General features: G+C 42.8%; 1 protein-coding gene and 1 long non-coding RNA gene across 3 annotated transcripts in view; one reads left to right on the top strand and one right to left on the bottom strand.

The window, feature by feature from the left end:
* The window catches only part of LOC143787674 (uncharacterized), an 86,930-nt gene extending 73,257 nt beyond the window's left edge, over window positions 1-13,673 (top strand). Inside the window, exons 2-3 of one of the 2 annotated variants that reach the window (XR_013218430.1) lie at window positions 13,393-13,459; window positions 13,588-13,673. This is a non-coding gene — a long non-coding RNA (uncharacterized LOC143787674). The remainder of the gene's footprint in view (window positions 1-13,392; window positions 13,460-13,587) is intronic. The other variant, XR_013218433.1, reaches the window with a different exon arrangement.
* A 1,852-nt stretch (window positions 13,674-15,525) lies between these two features.
* Window positions 15,526-22,460, bottom strand: part of MTHFD2L (methylenetetrahydrofolate dehydrogenase (NADP+ dependent) 2 like) — a 121,014-nt gene continuing 114,079 nt past the window's right edge. The window contains exons 7-8 of the mRNA XM_077261988.1: window positions 22,296-22,421; window positions 15,526-18,081 (exon numbers count right to left, since the gene is read on the bottom strand). Coding sequence (XP_077118103.1) covers window positions 17,969-18,081; window positions 22,296-22,421 — 239 coding nt within the window. The 3' untranslated portion in view covers window positions 15,526-17,968. The remainder of the gene's footprint in view (window positions 18,082-22,295; window positions 22,422-22,460) is intronic.

The following is a 22,460-nucleotide window of genomic DNA, read 5'->3' as shown; positions in this document are numbered from 1 at the left end:
ACTGTTGGCACATTGGAACGCCTTAGAGATTACTTTCTGCGGATAGCCCCTGTTCTTAAACCAAATGGTGAGGTCCTTGGCTTGTTGTCAGAAGTCTGCAGTGGAGCTGCAATTTCTGTTGAGCTGAAGGAATTGGCACTTTGGGATTCCATTCTTCAGATGGTATGGATGAAAACTGGAATAATGCAACAAGCTGTCTGTTGCTGTCTCCTTCAGGTACAGACTTGTACAGATGCTGGAATCAACAGCCTGATATCTAAAAAATCAATCGATGATTCAGAGATGGTAGAGGTTAACCTGATGTTAAAAGTATTATGCCTCATGTCATCAATGAAATCCCTACAGTCCGCCAAAGAACCTGTCCACAAAAATAGAACATCATCTATGTAGCATTACCAGATAAGTACTTTAGCTAAGAAGGCCTCATGTACATAGACCATCGTTTCCTCCCACCACCCAAGAAAAAGATTAGGATATTAAGGCGCACATCGCGCCCCCATTGCTTTACCGGAAATTTGCCTGTAATATTTTCTGTCGAAAACAAAATAATTTTTGTCGAGTATAAAATAAAGCAGTTCCAAAATGAAATTGACACGTTTAGTATTCCTTGTAGGTTGTTTATTGAGAAAAAAAGGTAACAGCCTGCATGCCCAGGTTGTGTGCGATACTGCTGTAAAGGGACTCTACATCTAAACCAACAAGAATGGTATTTTGGGGTATGTAAAGATTTTCCAGTTTATTGATAAGATGTATTGAGTCCCTAATGATGGAGTCAAGAATAATGACCAGTGGTTGAAGAAAGTGGTCTACATAAATACAAGGGCGCTCCAAGAAACCACTAATACCAGGTACTATTGGCCCAACTGGTGGTTATTTCAGTGACTTATGGACTTTTGGTAGGATATAAAAAGTTGGAATCACAGGATCAGGCGTGGTCAAGAAGTTTGCTTCCTTTTTGGTCAAGATGTTGTCATGACAGGCCCTGTTAATTAGACAGTCAATTTTATCCTTGAAAAAAACAGTAGGATCAGAGAGCAGGCACAAATAACACTTTGCATTATGCAATTGTCTCAAAGTCTCCCTTAAGTATCGATCATGTGTCATGTGGCCAGAGGACAACGTTACTTCCTTTATCTCCTTCGCGAATGACAAACTCTCTATTCATTTTCAATTTCTGTAAAGCCCCTCTTTCCTCTTTGCTTAGATTGTTTTGTTTGCAGGAATCCAGTTTCAGGTTGTTATCTCTGCTGACGCTATCAAAGAAGATTTGAACTGCAGGAAAGAGGGAAAACGACGGTGTTGCCTGTGACAGTAATCTTCTGGGAAATCTTGTCTTTATATTAATAGTCTCATTTTCTTGCAAGAGTTCCAGGAGATCCTAGAAAACTTGTTTTCTGTTATCAGGAAAAGAGTCTATGAGAGATGGCAGATGATATAATAATTTAAACATTAATTGATGACAAAACAGATACAAGTCCTTGGTCAATACAAACTTCTTAAGGGTGTTCATAGGAGAGAACAAGAGCCCTCGTGACAAAACCGACTTCTCAAGATCAGAAAGGACTTATGATGAAAGATTTACAATTTGGAGATTACCTTCAGGGGTTGAGGTTCGATCCGAGGATTTTAACATCTCCTCTTGTACCGAGTTTCCCTCTTGTATGTCTGTGACCAATTCCTGAAACTTCTACCTTTCTTTTTCTTTGTGTCCTGTTCTGCGTCGACCCCTCCTGTGGCTCCTTCCATGTCGCTTTGATGTGCCTTTACCGATTGCCATTTAGTGCCCAACTGTGTGGTCATTTGCCATGCTCTTTCATCTTGTTTATTTCATGATTGTCACCTTCGCATTTTCATCATTTTTGTGGTTTTACATGTGGTTGGTTAGGGCTGACAGGCATTACAGCAGGTGGAGTTCAGCCAGTGACATTTTGATTTAAGTTACTGTATGACTGAGGGATTACAAGGTTGCAGACTGGGTGCCAATACGTAATTTTTGATTTTTAAAGACCTATATTTCTCTTTGACTCTAAGCATTATCTATATGTGAGTATATATATTTTGTTGCATTTGCAATCCTGTGTGCAATATTGTCATTGGGGCCAATATTTCTCAATGGGTGAATTTGTCTAGGTTGTTTTTAATTGGTTTTATGTCTTGGTGCGTTTTTGTATACTTTAATAAAGCTATTTGTAATTTTGTATGGTGGTCCCTGCTTTTTAAGCATGTTTCTTTTTCTTCTTTCCTATTCTATGACGAACAGAAGAATTTTGGTGGGGGGGCTGTTGATGAGGCCTGTATAACACTGACTAGATGTTTAAAACAGTTTCAAACTGAGATCTCCCCTTCTTTTTTCGCTTAGTAGCATATAATAATTTTTTTTTTACTGTGGATGAGGCCTGTATAATCTAGAAGATTGTCCGTGGCACTGAAAAGCCCTCTTTCCAACAGTTGCTGCTGGTAAGATGCAGGTTTGCTAGAGAAATATGGTCGACGTGTCGTTACATGAAATGATCAGGAAAAGGGCCATGACGATGGTGGGAATGGGAATGTACAACAGGATCAATAACAGGGCGGCTGTGGAATGTAAGAGATCCAGGATCCAGCCTGCAGTGATTACTCATTTACCCAACACCAATTACCAGAGAGCATTTGATGCTCGTCAGAAGATAGGTATTACAGATGCATGCCACAAAATGAAAAGGTATGTGATACAGTGGACTGTATCATATCTATCAACAGAAAAAAATAAATATTTTAATGTGCTTGAGGTATGCAGACAGCTTCCTATCACAGCCATAAAATGACAACGTGGGATACAGCGGGCTAAATCTCATTTAGCAACAGAAAAAAATTATAATTTTTTTTAAATGCATGTTAGGTCTGCAGACAGGTTTATATCACCACCACAAAATGACAACGTGGGATACATCAGGCTGTTTCACATTTAGCAACAGAAAAAATTATATATATTTTAAATGCGCATTAGGTCTGCAGACAGGTTTATATCACCGCCACAAAATCAAATTGTGGGATACAGCAGGCTGCTTCACATTTAGCAATAGAAAAAATTATATATCTTTTTAATGTGCCTTAGGTCTGAAGTTTCATATCACCACAGCACTAAATGACAAGGTGAGATACAGCAGGCTGTTTCACATTTAGCTAGTGAAAAAAATATTATTTAAAATGCTATACTCATGCATGGAGCACAATAGAAGCAGTGCATAACACACTTTAGGACACGTGCCCTGCTGGCTTTGTCTGTGGACCTCAGTAATTGCCAAAAAAATGCTGGAAGGTAAATTTAACAGCCACACTGGACACTACCTAGCTAAACTATTTGACTAATATACAACCGCCTAACTAATGAGCTAAAATCTTGCTGCCAACAGTGCCAGCATCAGGAGCAGCCTCTCTGCGCTGTTACAGTGTCAAAATGGTGCTAAAACAAGATGTCCGCTATTTATATGGAGAGGGACATGTGATTTCAGCAGCCAATGACACAAGCCGTTGTGTCAGGACATTGTGGGTGTTTCCTGGGCCCTGATTGGCTAGCTGCTATGTGCACACATAAAGTTAGGGAAAGAAAATAAAAAATGACTATTTACAAGAACTGCAAACCCCCTCCCCTCATCAAACATGTGCCAAGTGCTCATGAAACACCACCATTACCATTGCTAAAGTGCTGAAAATACTTTTGTGGCTACACAAATATTTTCCCACACTTTTATGTTACCGATTTTTTCCGATTTTGTAACATTTTGCTGAATTTATGTTTGGTGATCGTTTTCTGAACAAATTGGTAGCTCTTTCCATGTATATGGGTTCTAAGTTCACTCTTCAAGTTGCTTATTCTGAGAGCATCACGTGATGTCTTTGTGATGATTTCACTAGTTTTCCAATGGGTTGCTCCCTTGGAGCTATTTTAATAATTTTAATATAAGCTAACACAGTATAAGATAATTATGAATCCCATGTGTCCCCCCTGCGATCTTTCAATTCCCCAAACATAACCGCCATATTATTTAACACCTTACTGACCTCAGACAGGATAGTACGTCCGAGGTCAGCTCCCCTGCTTTGATGCAGGGCTCCGCGGTGAGCCCGCATCAAAGCCGGGACATGTCAGCTGTTTTGAACAGCTGACATGTGCCCGCAATAGCGGCGGGTGAAATCGCGATTCACCCGCCGCTATTAACTAGTTAAATGCCGTTGTCAAACACAGACAGCGGCATTTAACTACCGCATCCGGCCGGGTGGCCGGAAATGACGTCATCGCCAACCCCGTCACATGATCGGAGGTCGGCGATGCTTCAGAATGGTAACCATAGAGGTCTTTGAGACCTCTATGGTTACTGATCTCCGGCAGCTGTGAGGGCCACCCTGTGGTCGGCGCTCACAGCACACCTGATTTTCTGCTACATAGCAGCGAACAGCAGATCGGTGCTATGTAGCAGAGCCGATCATGCTGTGCCTGCTTCTAGCCTCCCATGGAAGCTATTGAAGCATGGCAAAAGTAAAAAAAAATGTGAAAAAAATAAAAAAAAATATAAAAGTTTAAATCACCCCCCTTTCGCCCCAATCAAAATAAATCAATAAAAAACAAACCTACACATATTTGGTATCGCCGCGTTCAGAATCGCCCGATCTATCAATAAAAAAAAGCATTAACCTGATCGCTAAACGGCGTAACGAGAAAAAAATTCGAAACGCCAGAATTACATTTTTTTGGTCGCCGCGACATTGCATTAAAATGCAATAATGGGCGATCAAAAGAACGTATCTGCACCAAAATGCTATCATTAAAAATGCCAGCTCGGCACGCAAAAAATAAGCCCTCACCTGACCCCAGATCACGAAAAATTGAAACGCTACGAGAATCGGAAAATGGCGCAATTTTTTTTTTTTTTTGCAAAGTTTGGAATTTTTTTTCACCACTTAGGTGAAAAATAACCTAGTCATGTTAGGTGTCTATGAACTCGTACTGACCTGCAGAATCATAATGGCATAATGGCAGGTCAGTTTTAGCATGTAGTGAACCTAGCAAAAAAGCCAAACAAAAAACAAGTGTGGGACTGCACTTTTTTTGCAATTTCACTGCACTTGGAATTTTTTTCCCATTTTCTAGTACATGACATGGTAAAACCAATGATTTCGTTCAAAAGTACAACTCGTCCCGCAACAAATAAGCCCTCACATGGCCAAATTGATGGAAAAATAAAAAAGTTATGGCTCTGGGAAGGAGGGGAGTGAAAAACGAACACGGGAAAATGGAAAATCCCAAGGTCATGAAGGGGTTAATACCTTTGTCTCGGTCTCTCCCTCCCTTTCCCCTTCCCCTCCCACACTTCAAAGATTGCCACAAATCACAAGGGTACTTTTTTTTTTTTACATATTTTTTATATATTAATCAGTCTTACCTATACCTCCCCCCTTCCCCTTCCTTATATTTTCCACACTGCGTCTCTTTTATTCACTAATTAAAGGTACAAACCCTGTTCATTCTAACACATAGTTGTTGTTATTTAACTTCTGTTTATTATTCGGCACTATTATTCATCACTTAACCATGACTTATTAATACATTAATCCAACACTTTTTAATATCCCCTGTTGAAACACACAAAATACTCTCACATCCACATATCACATATGTCATTCATATTTCCAACAATTTACACACCCACATTCACTAGCACAGTTCTACATCTTTATTATTCCCTCATTCCATTGGTGCCAGGATTGCGCGCATGCGCCGCTGTCATCACGCTGGACGGTCGTGCTTCTGGCACTCGATGGAAGCGCTGACTTCCCCCCAGCTTAGGCCAGGTGGAATGCATGCGTTCCATCTCAGCGGGAAGTGGGGGGTCTCTTGCCGCGATGACATCAGGGTCGCATGCGCCGAGGTTCCCTGACACCGATGTATCTTACGGATGGGGCAAGCGAGATGTCACTATGGCGATTGTTTTTTCCCTCATATGGATATTCATAGGTCTACGCAGTTAGTCTCAGATTGGTTCATGAGTATGTTAAATAACAATCACCCTCTCCAATTGAACATGCCCCCAGAAGAAGAATCGGCGAAACTCGCGTTGGGTGGGACACAGCAGCCCTGACTCACAACCCAGGTATGTATTCATGCACTTTATCCATGTGGTTTGAGCTGTAGTCCAGAACTGACTATGATTTCAGGTGATAATTGATTTTGTTTACATCTCTGCACTTTCTGCACAAGGGCCAGTTGACCCCATAGGTACTTACAATTGTATTCACATGCACTGTGGCACTTTAGAACTATCTGCATTTTTCTGCTAATACAGAGGTAAAATAGTCACTTGTTTTAGCGTAAGCTGTAGCCTCCTTAACGTTTTATGGTCATGTGCATCTGTGATTAAATATTGGGAAAGGCACTTTGCCCTCCATGAATAATTTTGATGCTGCTCTAGTTGTGAGATATACCTTTGTGTACATGTATTTAGCTTCCATCCCTTCACATTTGCTCAGTCTTGATACAGATGTCCAATTTAACCACTGAGTCTAATACTACTCCATGTTTAACATAGAAGAAGTTGTCAGTCTGCTGCTGTGTTTTTAGTCTGACAAGAGACATCCATTTTTATACTTTAAATTTATGTTTGAATATATTAATACAATTTTGCTATTATTCTTCACATTCCCTGCTTCCCTGTTTCGGGTTCTGGTAAATGGTTGTTTATGGACTAACATGTATGCGCATCCCATAAATATTGTATCGATGCAAAACCCAATATTCCTATCTGAATATCGTAGCCAGCCTGTCTATCTGCCATTGTTCAGTTTTCTTTCATCATATGAGCTTCTGTCTGGGGAAGGATAGTTCTCCTTTTTTGTAAACAGATCTCCAGTCTATTTTCCCAGAGAATTTCCTTCTTCATTACATAGTTATTAAGGTTGAAGGAAGACTTTAAGTCCATCTAGTTCAACCCATAGCCTAGCATGCCCTAACATGTTGATCCAGGGGAAGGCAACAAACCCCATGTGGTAAGAGTAAGCTCCACCATGGGGAAAAAAATTCCTTCCCGACCCCACATACGGCAATCAGACTAGCTCCCTTCATTTACTCTCCCTAGCTATTACTAATTTCCTCTCTTCCCCCATATATCCACTGGGTAATTCTACTTCAAAGAGTTTGATTGTCAGCTCCTTCTTCTTCAGGATTTTAATTTTTCCCTATGACACCTCCCCCTTTTTGAGGTGGCATGGGGGACTGATTTACAGATTGTCCCCAAGTCCATCTTATGGCCAGCATCCCCCCGATGGGAAGGCCCGTCAGCATTGCTATGTTCACTACCCTTCTTGTGCTGCCTGGTAAAATCGTACTGCTGTAGAGCCAAGCTCCACTGCAGTAGTTTACCATTGTCACCAGCCACCTGGTGCTGCCAACTGAGAGGGCTGTGGTCACTATGGTGAAGTTGCTCCTGTATAGGTAGGGCTGCAGCTTCTGCATGTCCCACACTATAGCAAGACACTTCTCCACAATGGTAAGAACTTGAGGCTGAGGAACATTACTGGATGTTCTTCTCGCTCCCTGCTTACCTGGCTGAGCACAGCACCCAGGCCAAATGCACTGGCATTGGTTTGAATTACAAACCGTTGGGTGAAGTCCAGGGCTTGAAGAACTGGGGAACTGGCAAGGGCAACCTTCAGCGCTGTGAAGGATGGCTCACAGTCAGCCATCAAGTTAAGTATTTGTGATAGCTTCTTTTTGGTGAGGTATGTCAGAGGTTTATTAAGGGCACTATAGGTGGGGACAAACAGCGTCCTTGACCCACCGGAACACCTGAACACCTGATCACCTGATCAGGTGCTCCAGATTTTCCTCCCAGGTGGGACTAAATTTGGCAATGTCATCCAGGTAAGCAAGAGCAAACCCTTCTAGTCCCTTGAGCAGCTGGTTGACTAATTCCTGGAAAGTGGCAGGAGCATTTCTCATGCCAAAGTTCATGACTAGGGATTCATACAGTCCGAATGGGGTAATAAAGGTGAACCTCTTCTTTGCCTCCTGGAACATAGGAATCTGCCAATAACCTTGACTCAGATCCATGATTGTCAGGTACCAGGTACTGGATAAGCAATCCAGCATCTCATCGATGAGTGGCATTGGCTACGCATCTCGTGCTGTGATGGAATTTAGCCTCTAGTAGTCCATGCAGAACCGAATTGTCCAGTCCTTTTTTCGGGACCAGGACTAAAGGTGAAGCCCACACACTTTTGGACCTTTGGATCTCCCCCACAAGCAACATTTAATCTATCAACCTTTTTATGTCTTTTTGCACTAGGGAGACACGGTATGCAGGTTGCCTGACTGGGGGGGGGTTACTCACTGTGTCCACCTGGTAAATGGCTAGCTGCATTCTCCCGGGTACACCCATGAAGATGGTCATGTGGTCAGGTAGGGCCGGAACACATCTCAACATCTCACAGCTGGGACCTCTGATCCATGGAGAGCTGCAGGTTGAATTCTGCATCCTCAATAGACCCTCTGTCCTGGGCTGCTGCTATCGAATCCTCCAGGTTCTCTGTCTTGCCTTTGTCGGGAAAGCTATACATAGGAAGGGCATTGGCTTCCCTGTCATCATGAGCTTTCATCATGTTGACATGGAAGTCCTCTGCCTCTTCCTAGAGTGGTCAATGGTGACCATGTAATGTACGCCATTGAGGCGCTGATGTATGAGGTATGGACCTTCCCAGACCACCTGAAGCTTGTTCTGGGTCATTGGGAATAGGACCCACACCTTCTAACCCACTTTGTAAATCCGCTCTCGGGTGTTTCCTTCATGCCATACCCTCTGGCTGGAAGGGTCTGCACCATGTTCTCATGCACCAGCATCTTCATTGAATGCATTTTGTCATGGAGCTGTATGACAAACTCTATGATGTACACTTTGGGGTGTTCAGTTCCTCTTCCCAGGATTCCCTTACCAGACCAAGTGGCTCCGGGACCCATCTGCTGTACAGGATCTTGAAGGAGAAGAACCCCATTAAGGTCTATGGTACTTCTCTGTAAGAAAACAGTAGGTGTGGTAGGTACTGCTACCGGTGGCGACTTTGGGACTCAACCAGCATCTTAACCATCTGCTTAAAGGTACGATTAAATCGTTCACACAAGCCATTGGTCTGTGGGTGATACGGACTTGATACCCGGTGCTGCACCTGCATTTCCTTACAAAGGGCTTCCAATAACCTCCGTGGGAAATCCTACTCTGGAAAATATGGCCAAAAGGGCATCTGCCACCTTATCAACCCTAATTGAGGACAGAGTCACTGACTCTGGATACTGGGTAGCATAGTCTACCACGGTAAGAATTAAACGTTTTTCAGAGCTGCTGGGGTTGGCCAGCAGACCAACAATGTCCACAGCAATAATCTGGAGTGGCTCTTCTATCACCAGAATAGGGATCAGGGGAGCTTTGGGTGCATGTCCTGATTTCCCCAGTGATCTGACAGATGGTCCTTGGTTTTGCTGATCCCTAAGTGCCCAGCCAGCAGGATCTCATGGACAATCCACAACAACTCCTCCCTAAAATGATAGGGCACAAAAATCTGTCTTTCCCTCAGCCACTCCTGTTGTGGGTTACAGGGAACAGTCTCCCAATACAACCTCCCCTGGTCCCAGAATACCCACTCCTTATCAAACTCGGAGATGGGCTTCTCTGTTAAGTCCCTTAATGTCTCTAGACTGGCATCTGAGTGCAGAGCCACCTGGGACTCCGGGCTAGAGGTAGCTAGAAGCAATGTTAAAGCCCCAACCTCAGTGGAACCAACTGGGACCTGCTCTGGGTCCGCAACTTCTGTTATCCCGCTGGATGATGAGGGTCCAGAAGGCAGTGCATTATCTGTGATCTGAGTACTCTGACTGCAGGTGACAGCAGCTATGTGAGATGTTTCCCTATGGGATAACAACCCTTTCTCATCAGCCTGACAGGTTGTGGGTACCACTTTCCCCTCCTCCAAAAATACCTCGGGAGCAGTGCGAATCATGGGGCAGCTCCCATCGGCCATGTCACAGTTTGTCGTGACTAGGGTTGAGCGACCTTTACTTTTATAAGATCGGGTCGGGTTTCACGAAACCCGACTTTTTCAAAAGTCGGGTCGAGTGAAATCGGCCGATCCTATAAAAAAGTCGGGGTCGGGGTCGGCCGAAACTCGAAACCCAATGCAGTGCATTGGGTTTCCAATGGTTCCCAGGGTCTGAAGGAGCGGAAACTCTCCTTCAGGCCCTGGGATCCATATTTAAGTGTAAAATAAAGAATTAAAATAAAAAATTTCGCTATACTTACACTCTGATGCGCCCTGGTACTAAGCGGGAACCTTCCTTCCTTAGAATCAGCCTTCCAGGACCTTGCGGTGACGTCGCGGCTTGTGATTGGTCGCGCGGCCGCCCATGTGACCGCTGCGTGACCAATCACAAGCCGCGACGTCACCGTGACGTCACCGTAGGTCCTGGAAGGGCTGATTCTTAGGAAGGAAGGCTGCCGGAAAGAAGCAGGGCGTGTCCGAGGGTGAGTATATACCTAATAGGAATATACTCACCCTCGGCTTCGTTCCGGCAGCCTTCCTTCCTAAGAATCAGCCCTTCCAGGACCTACGGTGACGTCATGGTGACGTCGCGGCTTGTGATTGGTCACGCAGCGGTCACATGGGCGGCCGCGCGACCAATCACAAGCCGCGACGTCACCACAAGGTCCTGGAAGGCTGATTCTAAGGAAGGAAGGTTCCCGGTTAGTACCAGGGCCCGTCAGAGGGTAAGTATAGCGATATTTTTTATTTTAATTCTTTATTTTACACTTAAATCTGAATTCCGATACCAATTCCCGATATCTTAAACATATCGGGAATCGGTATCGGAATTCCGATTCCAGATTCAGAAGATCGCCGACTTCATGGCCGACCCCACACAGGGGTCGGGTCGGGTTTCATGAAACCCGACTTTGCCAAAAGTCGGCGACTTCTGAAAATTGCCGACCCGTTTCGCTCAACCCTAGTCGTGACACTGGTTAGCTGCATGGGAACACCTGTTTCATGATTTCCCATCATCCTTAGCACTGAAGCTTACTCTTTTTAGGGGATCTTCAGCAACATCACCCCACAGCGTGACATGGCTGAGTTCCCCTGTACTACAAAATACAACATTATCATTATGCATCACATTGACTTTCACAATATGAGCATTTGAAACACATGACATACCAGATCTGGAAGGATTGTCAGGAATGTACTGGGCAACCAACCATCCCAGATCAGTTCCCAATAAAACATTTGTGGGGAGGATCTCGGGAACCCCCTTCCCTTAACTCCTTCCCGGCAGCCCAGGCTAGTTAAACCTGAGCCATCGGCAAAGTTCGGTGGATACCCCCAATCCCTGTGACAGGGTTTTCCCAGGGATTAGGTCTTCAGGGTACAGCAACTATGGGCAGATAAGGGTTACTCCTGTTTTGGTGTCCTTGAGCCCCACAGTGATGATGTCACCCACGTTAATGAGCTGGAAGTTTTCACAGGCCCTCCCAACCACCCCACCCACAAAAAGAACAGCTGCACTAAGCCCTTTGGCTTTAGATGTGGGATTATACTTCTGCCTTACTGGGCAGGTGGAGCTGAGGTGTCCAGTCCGGTTGCAGGAAAAGCAACAGCTGAAATCGATTGCATGCTGGATGCTGGAAGTGAACACCTGAAGATCAACTGGCAGAGGCATTGATGGTGGTTGTCAGATAACCCACTTTTCCAGCTGGCAGTGGCTGACTTCCACACCTCAGGTATATGGTTGGCCTCATAGATGTCTGCAATATGTGCAGCCTTGGCGGCCTTCTTTGGCTTCAGGTACAGCACAAATTGTCCCATTTCCAAAGATGAAGAAACCATCACCATCAGATCCTTCAGTTCCTCGAAAAGGTGGTGACCAATACTACTTGTACCCACTGCTTGAAGTTGGCTCTGAACCTATCCACCACATCACTGTAGCTGTCCTGGGATCCATGCTGGAGGGTCTAAATATTTTTTCGGTACACCTCAGGAGTCAGCTGATACTTTATTAGGGTCCTTTTGATGGCCTCGTAGTCTCCGTCTTGATCTCTAGGGAGAGCAGCGGACACTTCCAGGGTCTTGTCTTGCAGCTCTGGGGTTAAGTATCATTTCTACTGGTCACTGGCCAACTGGTACTGTCTGTAAGTCTTTTCAAACTCCTGCAGAAATATGTCCAAGTCCCGTCCCTTTCCATCAAAGGAAAATGCTGTTGGCATTGCTGGACTAACTACTCAATGGGGAAGATCTCTACGTTCAGATTTGGGTCATATGCAGCTCATGTTTTCTCTGAGCTTATCGCTCTCACACTGCAGACTCTTGGTGAGCTTGGACTGGTTGCTCTGCTTGCTCTTGGAATTACAGAATCTTATTCAGTCATCCCTCATGATTGTCTGTGCCGAGTTGCCGTAAGGCCATCTGCAGTGGGTATCCAAACTACCCTGGTTGTGGATGTGACTTGCATCCACAGGTGGGACCTCTACAGCAGCGCCTTCTGCGCAATGGCTGGCCCCCCGTCATCAGGGCTTAGGTGATGGGCTTGCTCTGCATCAAATTGCAACAGTTTCGTAATCATTTGATGCCTGGTTTTCCAGTGGAGTCAATCTTTTTTGCTGTAGAGAAGGCAGCAACAAATTAATTGGTCTGTTGTTTGTAGCACACCTCTCCAACAGCAGCCATAATTGACAAACAAAAGATAGGACAGAAAAATAACAGAGGGGAAAGGGGTGTAACTTCTACACATACAGTATTGTCCCAAATAAATAAAACTGAATCTGATCCTCTAAACTCTGCGCAGAATTCTCGCAAGAACCATGTACATTTTCAGTGACAGAAGAGATATCTGAAGCCAGATCACTGATGCTCTGTAATATCCCACTGCTTGCCACCAGATCACGGCCAGGGGGATCATGTAGATCCTCCAGCTGTTACCTTTTTGACAGGAGAACGCAACTCCCCTGCCTCCAATCATCAGAACAATTACACAATTATCTGACCAGTGATGGACGAGACATGGTTGCTTCACCTTTTAGGTCAGTTACTGGGGAACTCACAGTGAGCATATTGTATATATTCAAACTGAATTCAGAAAAAAATAGGTAATCCGGGTAATATTTTTGTAGGTTGATCTCAGCTGTGTAATGTCAGTTGGCATCATGCCCAGGAGTTAGTAATGGAGCAGTGTTTATCAGACATCCCCATTACTAAAACAGGAAGTTAACAGGACATAAAAACACACACAAGAATATTTTATTTAAAAAACACTCCCCAACTCCCTGGTTCACCAATTTATTAATAAAAGAAAAAAAATGTTACTGACATCACTGCTTTCACCAGGTCTCGCGAAGCGCAGCCTGACCAGGAGCAACCAATGAAGATTCGTTATCAGAACAAGGCTCCATAGGTACTACTACAGAATCAATGGACGATGTGGGAATGCAATATACTACATTGAAGCTGAAGGATTAATAAATTGGTGAACAAGGGACTGTCTCTTGTCTTTATTTAATTCTCTCATTTTATGTCTTCCAGGTTGCGATTTGTGGACTACGGAATCCTTGGACTACTTTGGACCAGCAAGGATTTTTTTTTAATTAATAAATTGGTGAACCAATGTAGTCTGGGAGTTTTTTGAAGAATTTAAAAAAAATTGTTTTTTTTTTAACAATGCATTGGGGAGGTGATGGAGGACAATGATGCGGGTGGTGGAGAGAGCAATGATGGAGGTGTGAAGAGGGCAATGATGGAGGCAGTGGAGAGGGCAATAATGGAGGTGGTGGAGAGAGCAATGATGGAGGTGGTGGAGCGAGCCATTATGGAGGTGGTGTGGGAGAGCAATGATGGGGTAGTGGGGGAGAGCAATGATAGGAGTGGGGGAGAGGACTATCAAGGAGGTTGTGGAGAGGGCAATGATGGGGGTGAAGAAGAGGGTAATGATGGAGGTGGTGGAGAGTGCAGTGATCAAGGTGGAGAGATGGCAATGATTGAGGTGGGGAGAACAATGAAGGAGGTGGTTGAGAGGGCAATGATTGGGTGGTGGAGAGGGCAATGATGGAAGTGGTGGAGAGGGCAATGATGGAAGTGGTGGAGAGGACAATGATGGAGCTGATAGAGAGGGCATTGATGGAGGTGGTGGAGAGGGCAATGATGAAGCTAGTGGATATTGCAATGATGGAGGAGGTGGAGAGGGCAATGATGGAAGTGGTGGAGAGGACAATGATAGAGTTGGTGGAGAGGGCAATGATGTAGGTGGTGGAGAGGGCAATGATGGAGCTGGTGGATAGGGCAATGATGGAGCTGGTGAAGAGGTCAATGATGGAGGTGGTAGAAAGGGCAATTATGGAGTTGGTAGAAATGGTAAAGATGGATGTGGTGGAAAGGGTAAAGATAGAGGTCGTAGAAAGGGTAAAGATGGAGGTGGTGGAAAGGGTAAAGATGGAGGTGGTGAGGGAGATCAATGGGCAAAGAGGATGCACCCAAGAGTATGCGTGACCAACAACAATAACAAGTCAGTTATCAATTTGTCCATGAAATTAATTTATTGCATAAATCAGTTTTATTTCTAGGTTTTATTTCACTTTTTGCATAGGTTGATCAGAAAATAACAAAGTACAGTTTACCAGAAAAGCAATACATAAGTCATGCTTTCAACAAACAACATCTTTCTTAAAGGGAACCTGTCACCACGTTTTTGGAAGATGGGATAAAAATAGCGTTAAATAGTGGCAGAGGTGGGCGTTACATTAGTGTGTGTGTTATGCGTTTATTACCCACCTAAGTTGCCGAAATAACTTTGCAAAGTCTCCGTTTTCGCCTGTCAATCAGGCTGGTCAGGTCGCATGGGCGTTGTCTTCCCCCAGATTTGGCGTAGTTTTCCGTTGGTGGCGTAGTGGTGTGCGCATGCCCAAAGTCCGGAATCCTCTTCCAGGGGATTTAAAATAGCGCGGTGTTCGTTATTGCATTGGTGATCGGTGGGCGCGGCCATCTTCCTTTGGCCGCGCGTGCGCAGAAGCGGCGCTCTGCTGGCCGCGGCTTCAGGAAAATGGCCGCCGCGATATCCATCTGCGCACGCGCGGCATCCCGCGGCCATTTTCCTGAAGCCGCGGCCAGCAGAGCGCCGCTTCTGCGCACGCGCGGCCAAAGGAAGATGGCCGCGCCCACCGATCACCAATGCAATAACGAACACCGCACTATTTTAAATCCCCTGGAAGAGGATTCCGGACTTTGGGCATGCGCACACCACTACGCCACCAACGGAAAACTACGCCAAATCTGGGTGAAGACACCACGCCCATGTGACCTGACCAGCCTGATTGACAGGCGAAAACGGAGACTTTGCAAAGTTATTTCGGCAACTTAGGTGGGTAATAAACGCATAACACACACACTAATGTAACGCCCACCTCTGCCCCTATTTAACGCTATTTTTATCCCATCTTCCAAAAACGTGGTGACAGGTTCCCTTTAATAATTTATTGCATAGGTAGGATGTAAAGGTTTTTATCAGTAAATACTATACAAAGATTTCACAATATTATTATGTGTCTATAAAATGTAACTGAAGCTCATACCCTAGGAAATAAATGGTTGTAAAGCAATATATGCCATAAACATCAATTGTAAAGGAAACATAATATATGGAATGTTTGCATTTCAGCCTGTGAATGAGTAAAACAAGATAGTATATAAAATGGATCTGAATGTAATAATTTGACTTGCTGTTTTGCTCTTTATAAACCTCTAGATCAGGGGTGCACAATCTTTTTGACCTTAAGGTTGTCATGTTGTTAAAAATTCTAGGGACTAAAAATGCAGTTGTATTGTTGTTTTAGGAGAGTTTGCATGTAATGTTTTATGATGTTTTTTATTATGCTGTTTGAATGTGGAAGTCTGCTGTGGATGAATCCCACTGATTTGATCACTTTTATACTAATGGGTTAAACAGCTGGGAACCGTGCTCGGACTGATCTTGGTTGCTGACATTTTAGGCCATCTGTAAATCAGAGTTTGTGTCGCATCATCACCCCTGCTTAACAGCATTCAGAATGCAAAATTTGGGATATTTACACCCATCCTCAGGATGACCCAGCAACACCCTCAAGACACCCAGGAACACTATCAAAATTTGGGGACATAGATTTGCTAAACCCTGCCCCTTTTGCAACATGCTTCAAGGGACCATTATAGCAAAATATGGACTGTTGGCAAATATGATCACTATGCTGCACATTTATGGCGCTGGTCTTTCACAGCTTTTACTACTGACTAAGCAAGGGTGATTTAGGTGATCTTCGTATAGAAACATAGTTGATGACTCAAGCAGGCGTTCAGCAAACTTAGGCTCTTTTTGCAATGACATGTGCCTTGGTGAAAAATATCCACAAACCCATAGCAATACATGTGCCTAGGAGAATAGCTTGTGACTGGCGGTACAGGGTGGATTCCTTCACCTCCATTCTCAGCTCTGTGGAGATGGGAATCTTCTATAACTGAGCACATTAAAAGGGAACAGCAGGAGGCGTACAAAGAAATAATACATTTCCATAGCATAATTTAGTGTGAACCATCTGAGGAATTTACTAACTTTTTATTATGGTAATTTTTGTGCTAATTTTATAACAGATCTTGGAGTGTATTGAGGAGCTCTGTTAATAGTAATACACATTGCATGCAGTGTACCCGTATCGGAACAGATTAATCAACTCCATTGGTGAATCAGGCTACAAATGTTTGAATTTTAGGACTTTAATAGTTAGAAACTTAGTAGTAGACTAGTAGTACAAGTCCTGTTAGGTATCACTTCAATTACAACCCCAATTCCAAAAAAGGTGGTCGCTGTGAAAAGAATATAGAACACGTCAGGAGCTGAAAAATAAATTTTTTCCATTTCATTTGAAAAAAATAGCTCATTTAAAAATTGACGTTACCATCATAATTCAAAACAGATGAAACAGAGACTATGGATTATAAAAGACTGGGAAGTGTGGAGACCAATCGCAAGATTTTGGGAGAGGAATGCTGTCCACTTCTTGTCATACGTAAGATTCTTATCTCAGTGTATGGAAGAATTCATCTTAGGTAATATACAAAATTAACCACCTCTACCCTGCCTCCTTGTCATGGATTTGGGCTTGCAACTAACCCTGAGCGGTCTGTAGGCCACAGATTGTGCATCTCTGCTCTAGTTGGATGTCAAATCCATAAAGCTTTATAGTCCTAGATGGCCCTAAATGGTGCTATCATTATACACTGGTGCAATTATGAAACCCTGAACTGCTGAGAATGGCAGACATACACTGAATGCTTTACACTAGGAGACATATAGACTTTCCATAATGACTTTTTCTATAGTGTAATCAGAACTTTTACAAGCAATTTCCAAGAGATTTATAACTGATTTTTAGAACTATATGGTAAAAAAAGAATTGTTGCTTTTTAAAATTGTCTAGAAATCCCAACATGTAACTATTAAATGAAAAATACACTAGTAACTAGGAGTGCGAACTTAGGCTGAGCTAATCTTTGTGCCAAGTAATCCAACCCAAACAATTTGTTATTTGTGCATATAGATTTCCCTTTTCAGGGCAGGGCAGTCCTTTCAAAAGGAGAATTAATGTCATATCAAATGACTAAGACTACAGCCACGTAGACATTATACCATTATATATATATATATATATATATATATATATATATATATATATACCACATATATTGTCGTCAAGCCCAATCATGGATAATACTATAGGATGATAAGGACATAATGATTTCCTATCAAACATTCCACATTATGGCCCAAATGTGTATATAGACACATTTGGAATCCTAATTTGCATGATTGATGGAGTAAATGGCTTCTTGTCCATGTATATGTTTATGTTATACATTTTAAGCCCAAATGCGGGATTTCTAGTTAATAAATAAGTTTCTTGGCCGCCATTAGCGTGTTCTTCAGAAGCATTGCAACCGTCATTGGTCCCACACCTCCTGGAACTGGTGTAATATAGCCTGCTTTTTCTTTGACTTCTATAAAAGACAGAAAAAAAACCTGCAATGAATATCACTTATTTTTCATTTTAGGTACAAGATCTGCACACTAATCTACTACATATTTTTGTGAATCTAGAAGAACACAAATCAATTTATTGATATAATTAAACATAGTTAAAAAAAACATTACAGCCACATCATAAATTCTTTAATGTACTTGTAAAGGACTGACTTTGAAGATATAATAAACGTTGTGTGAATAATGCTATAAAAAAATAGTTATAAACAGAAAGGTATATATTCCAGAAGGGCCAATTTCTAAACAAAGTTTGTATATTGCACAAAGTGGTTTAAAGGGGTTGTCCAGGTTTAGGGCAAAAGTCTGAAGTCACTCTATGTAACTGTAGACCACCAAAGGGTGACAATTTGGGGTGCGCCCAATTTTACAATTCTCCAGTATTCCCAGTGCAAGCATATGGTTGCGAGACTGCATGTACAGTACAGAGCAAAAGTTTGGACACACCTTCTCATTTAAAGATTTTTCTGTATATTCATGACTATGAAAATTGTACATTCACACTGAAGGCATCAAAACTATGAATTAACACATGTGGAATTATATACTTAACGAAAAAGCGCGAAACAACTGAAAATATGTCTTATATTCTAGGTTCTTCAAAGTAGCCACCTTTTGCTTTGATGACTGCTTTGCACACTCTTGGCATTCTCTTGATGAGCTTCAAGAGGTAGTCACTGGAAATGGTTTTCACTTCACAGGTGTGCCCTGTCAGGTTTAATAAGTGGGATTTCTTGCCTTATAAATGGGGTTGGGACCATGAGTTGTGTTGTGCAGAAGTCAGGTGGATTCAGTCCTACTGAATAGACTGCTAGCATTTGTATTAGGGCAAGAAAAAAGCAGCTAAGTAAAGAAAAACGAGTGGCCATCATTACTTTAAGAAATGAAGGTCAGTCAGTCCGAAAAATTGGGAAAAGTTTGAAAGTGTCCCCAAGTGCAGTTGCAAAAACCATCAAGCGCTACAAAGAATCTGGCTCATATGAGGACCACCCCAGGAAAGGAAGACCAAGAGTCGCCTCTGCTTCTGAGGATAAGTTTATCCGAGTCACCAGCCTCAGAAATCGCAGGTTAACAGCAGTTCAGATTAGAGACCAGGTCAATGCCACACAGAGTTCTAGCAGCAGACACATCTCTACAACAACGGTTAAGAGGAGACTTTGTGCAGCAGGCCTTCATGGTAAAATAGCTGCTAGGAAACCACTGCTAAGGACAGGCAACAAGTAGAAGAGACTTGTTTGGGCTAAAGAACACAAGGAATGGACATTAGACCAGTGGAAATCTGTGCTTTGGTCTGATGAGTCCAAATTTGAGATCTTTGGTTCCAACCACCGTGTCCTTGTGCGACGCAGAAAAGGTGAACGGATGGACTCTACATGCCTGGTTCCCACCGTGAAGCATGGAGGAGGTGTGATGGTGTGGGGGTGCTTTTCTGGTGACACTGTTGGGAATTTATTAAAAATTGAAGGCATACTGAACCAGCATGGCTACCACAGCATCTTGCAGCGGCATGCTATTCCGTCCGGTTTGCGTTTAGTTGGACCATCATTTATTTTTCAACAGGACAATGACGCCAAACAAACCTTCAGGTTGTGTAAGGGCTATTTGAACAAAAAGGAGAGTGATGGGGTGCTACGCCAGATGACCTATTCTCCACAAATAAAGAAAAGTGAGCAGCATCCAGTCCAGGTGAAAAAAGTAAAACATCTTTATTCTGCCATCAAAGTCATAAAACGTTTCGACTAAACATGGTCTTTGTCAAATATGACAAAGTACTTGACAAAGACCATGTTTGGTCGAAAAGTTGTATGACTTTGATGGCAGAATAAAGAAGTTTTACTTTTTTCACCTGGACTGGATGCTTCTCGTTTTTCTTTTTTTGTGAGTACTTATCCAATTGGGTCAATGGATTTTTGAGCGTGCATCCGGATCATCCAATGTGCTGTCAGTTGCTGTTTTCTACATATGACCTGGCCTCCACAGTCACCAGACCTGAACCCAATCGAGATGATTTGGGGTGAGCTGGACCGCAGCGTGAAGGCAAAAGAGCCAACAAGTGCTAAGCATTTCTGGGAACTCCTTCAAGATTGTTGGAAGACCATTCCCGGTGACTACCTCTTGAAGCTCATCAAGAGAATGCCAAGAGTGTGCAAAGCAGTCATCAAAGCAAAAGGTGGCTACTTTGAAGAACCTAGAATATAAGACATAATTTCAGTTGTTTCACACTTTTTTGTTAAGTATATAATTCCACATGTGTTAATTCATAGTTTTGATGCCTTCAGTGTGAATTTACAATTTTCATAGTCATGAAAATACAGAAAAATCTTTAAATGAGAAGGTGTGCCCAAACTTTTGCTCTGTACTGTATGTGATTGGCATATTGGCTTTGACATGACGACTAGATTCATCAGACTTCTATTCATTCTTTTCTATTGAGAGTAGCTGAATGCATCTCACTGCCACATGGCCATGTGTTTTCAGATGTAACAATGCAGCAGAGCTTAGAAGTCTAATCCTGCCCCCACCAGGCTCTCTGTGTTCATTGTCTATTGACAGGAAGATGAGGAGGGGCGTTGTCAGACCGGGGCTCACGTGCACTGTAGTCCAAGCTGTGATAATCTCCTGGTGATAAAGCATTCATTGTAGGGAAACAACAGCACACAGACTAATTAATGACAAATCACTGAAATCTTTGTTTCAGCTCCTATGTCCTCCTGCTATCTTCAGATTATATAAGAAAAAAAAAGGCTGGCAGATTCCCTTTAATGTGTTTTCTGTGTTTACTAACAGTGCAATGTTTGAAGAATGAAGTGTAAGTGCTGCATTACAATTTGCAAATGACTGCTCTGGTGGGATATCTCTTCCCCTGGACTAGTCCTGCATCAGACCGTCTAATCCCACCTAATCAGACCTCCATGGTGGGGCAGAATGTTGACTGCACATCATGTAGACTGTCAATCACAACCAGGGAAGGGTATTAGAAGATCCCAGGCACCAATATTCCAAGGGAAGAGACAAAATGGTCCTGCCTCATTTGCCTGAGTTCTAATTTAATTGTGTAAAATTATTTAAAATAAATATGTACAATAAAGTAAAAATATTCTTGGCCCAATTCATTAAGACTGCCATTTTGCACACTAGTCTTAAAGAAGGCTGTGCTGGAGTAAGATGCGCCTACTTCGTTAAGAGGTACATGACACTTAACGAATTAGGCTTATCTTGCAACTTTCATGCACCTCTGCCAGAAATGCTACTCCTAAAAAAAATTTAAGATGTTAGACACAAGATGTCTGGCATAGACCCCTTGATGAATCACTTCTCTTTTAAATTATTAACTTTATTTATTGCGCTTACTAGGATTACATAGTCCTAGAGCTGAGAATTGGCAGGGCGTTGGCAAGTTAATATAGAATTATTGAATAATGGTTTATTTATTTAGAGTTTCCACAATCAGTGATGGTTTGGGGAGCCATGCCATCTGCTGGTGTAGGTCTACTGTGTTTTATCAAGACCAAACTCAGCGCAGCCGTCTGCCAGGAAATTTTAGAGCACTTCATGCTTCCTCTGCTGACAATTTTGGAGATGGAGATTTCATTCTCCAGCAGGACTTAGCACCTGTCCACACTGCCAAAAGTACCAATACCTGGATTACAAACAACAGTATCACTGTGCTTGATTGGCCAGAAAACTCGCCTGACATTAGCCCTTTAGAGAATCTATGGGGTATTGTAAAGAGGAAGATGAACGACACTAGACCGAACAATGCAGATGAGCTGAAGGCTGCTATCAAAGCAACCTGGGCTTCCATAACACCTCAGCAGTGCCACAGGCTGATCGCCTATATGTACACTAGGGTGAAGGTGTTTGGAGCTGGTTCAAGATGGTGAATGTGCCATATAGTGGGCAATGGCCGGTTGCAATAATAAATCCTTTGGATTTCACTCCCTACATGCCACTGTCATTTACTTGTCATTTGCTGACAGCATCACTTATGTGGTTAGATACGTGAGTGGGGTTTGCTGTCTTGTTAATGATATAGCTTTTGGAAGAAAAGCAAGAAAAAACCAAAGTGCAAAAACAAAAAAATAGCAGTTGCAGGAAAGGGTTAAGCAGCTAGTTTTACTGTTATGGCTATATTATCATATATATGAACATTTAACAATAAAAAATGGATTACCTTCAAAATCCACATCTCCAACTAATATTGTTTTTCCAGTAATTGGATCTTCTACGTAGTTGATGCCAACATCTATTACAGCAGCTCCATCTTTAACCATGTCTGCCGTGATCAGCTTTGGAATACCTGGAAACAACTTTCTTAGTTTGAGAATAGATTTCTTTT

The sequence above is a fragment of the Ranitomeya variabilis genome, chromosome 1, assembly GCF_051348905.1.
Source record: "Ranitomeya variabilis isolate aRanVar5 chromosome 1, aRanVar5.hap1, whole genome shotgun sequence".
Lineage (NCBI taxonomy): Eukaryota > Metazoa > Chordata > Amphibia > Anura > Dendrobatidae > Ranitomeya > Ranitomeya variabilis.
This window is presented reverse-complemented; position numbering and strand designations above follow the sequence as displayed.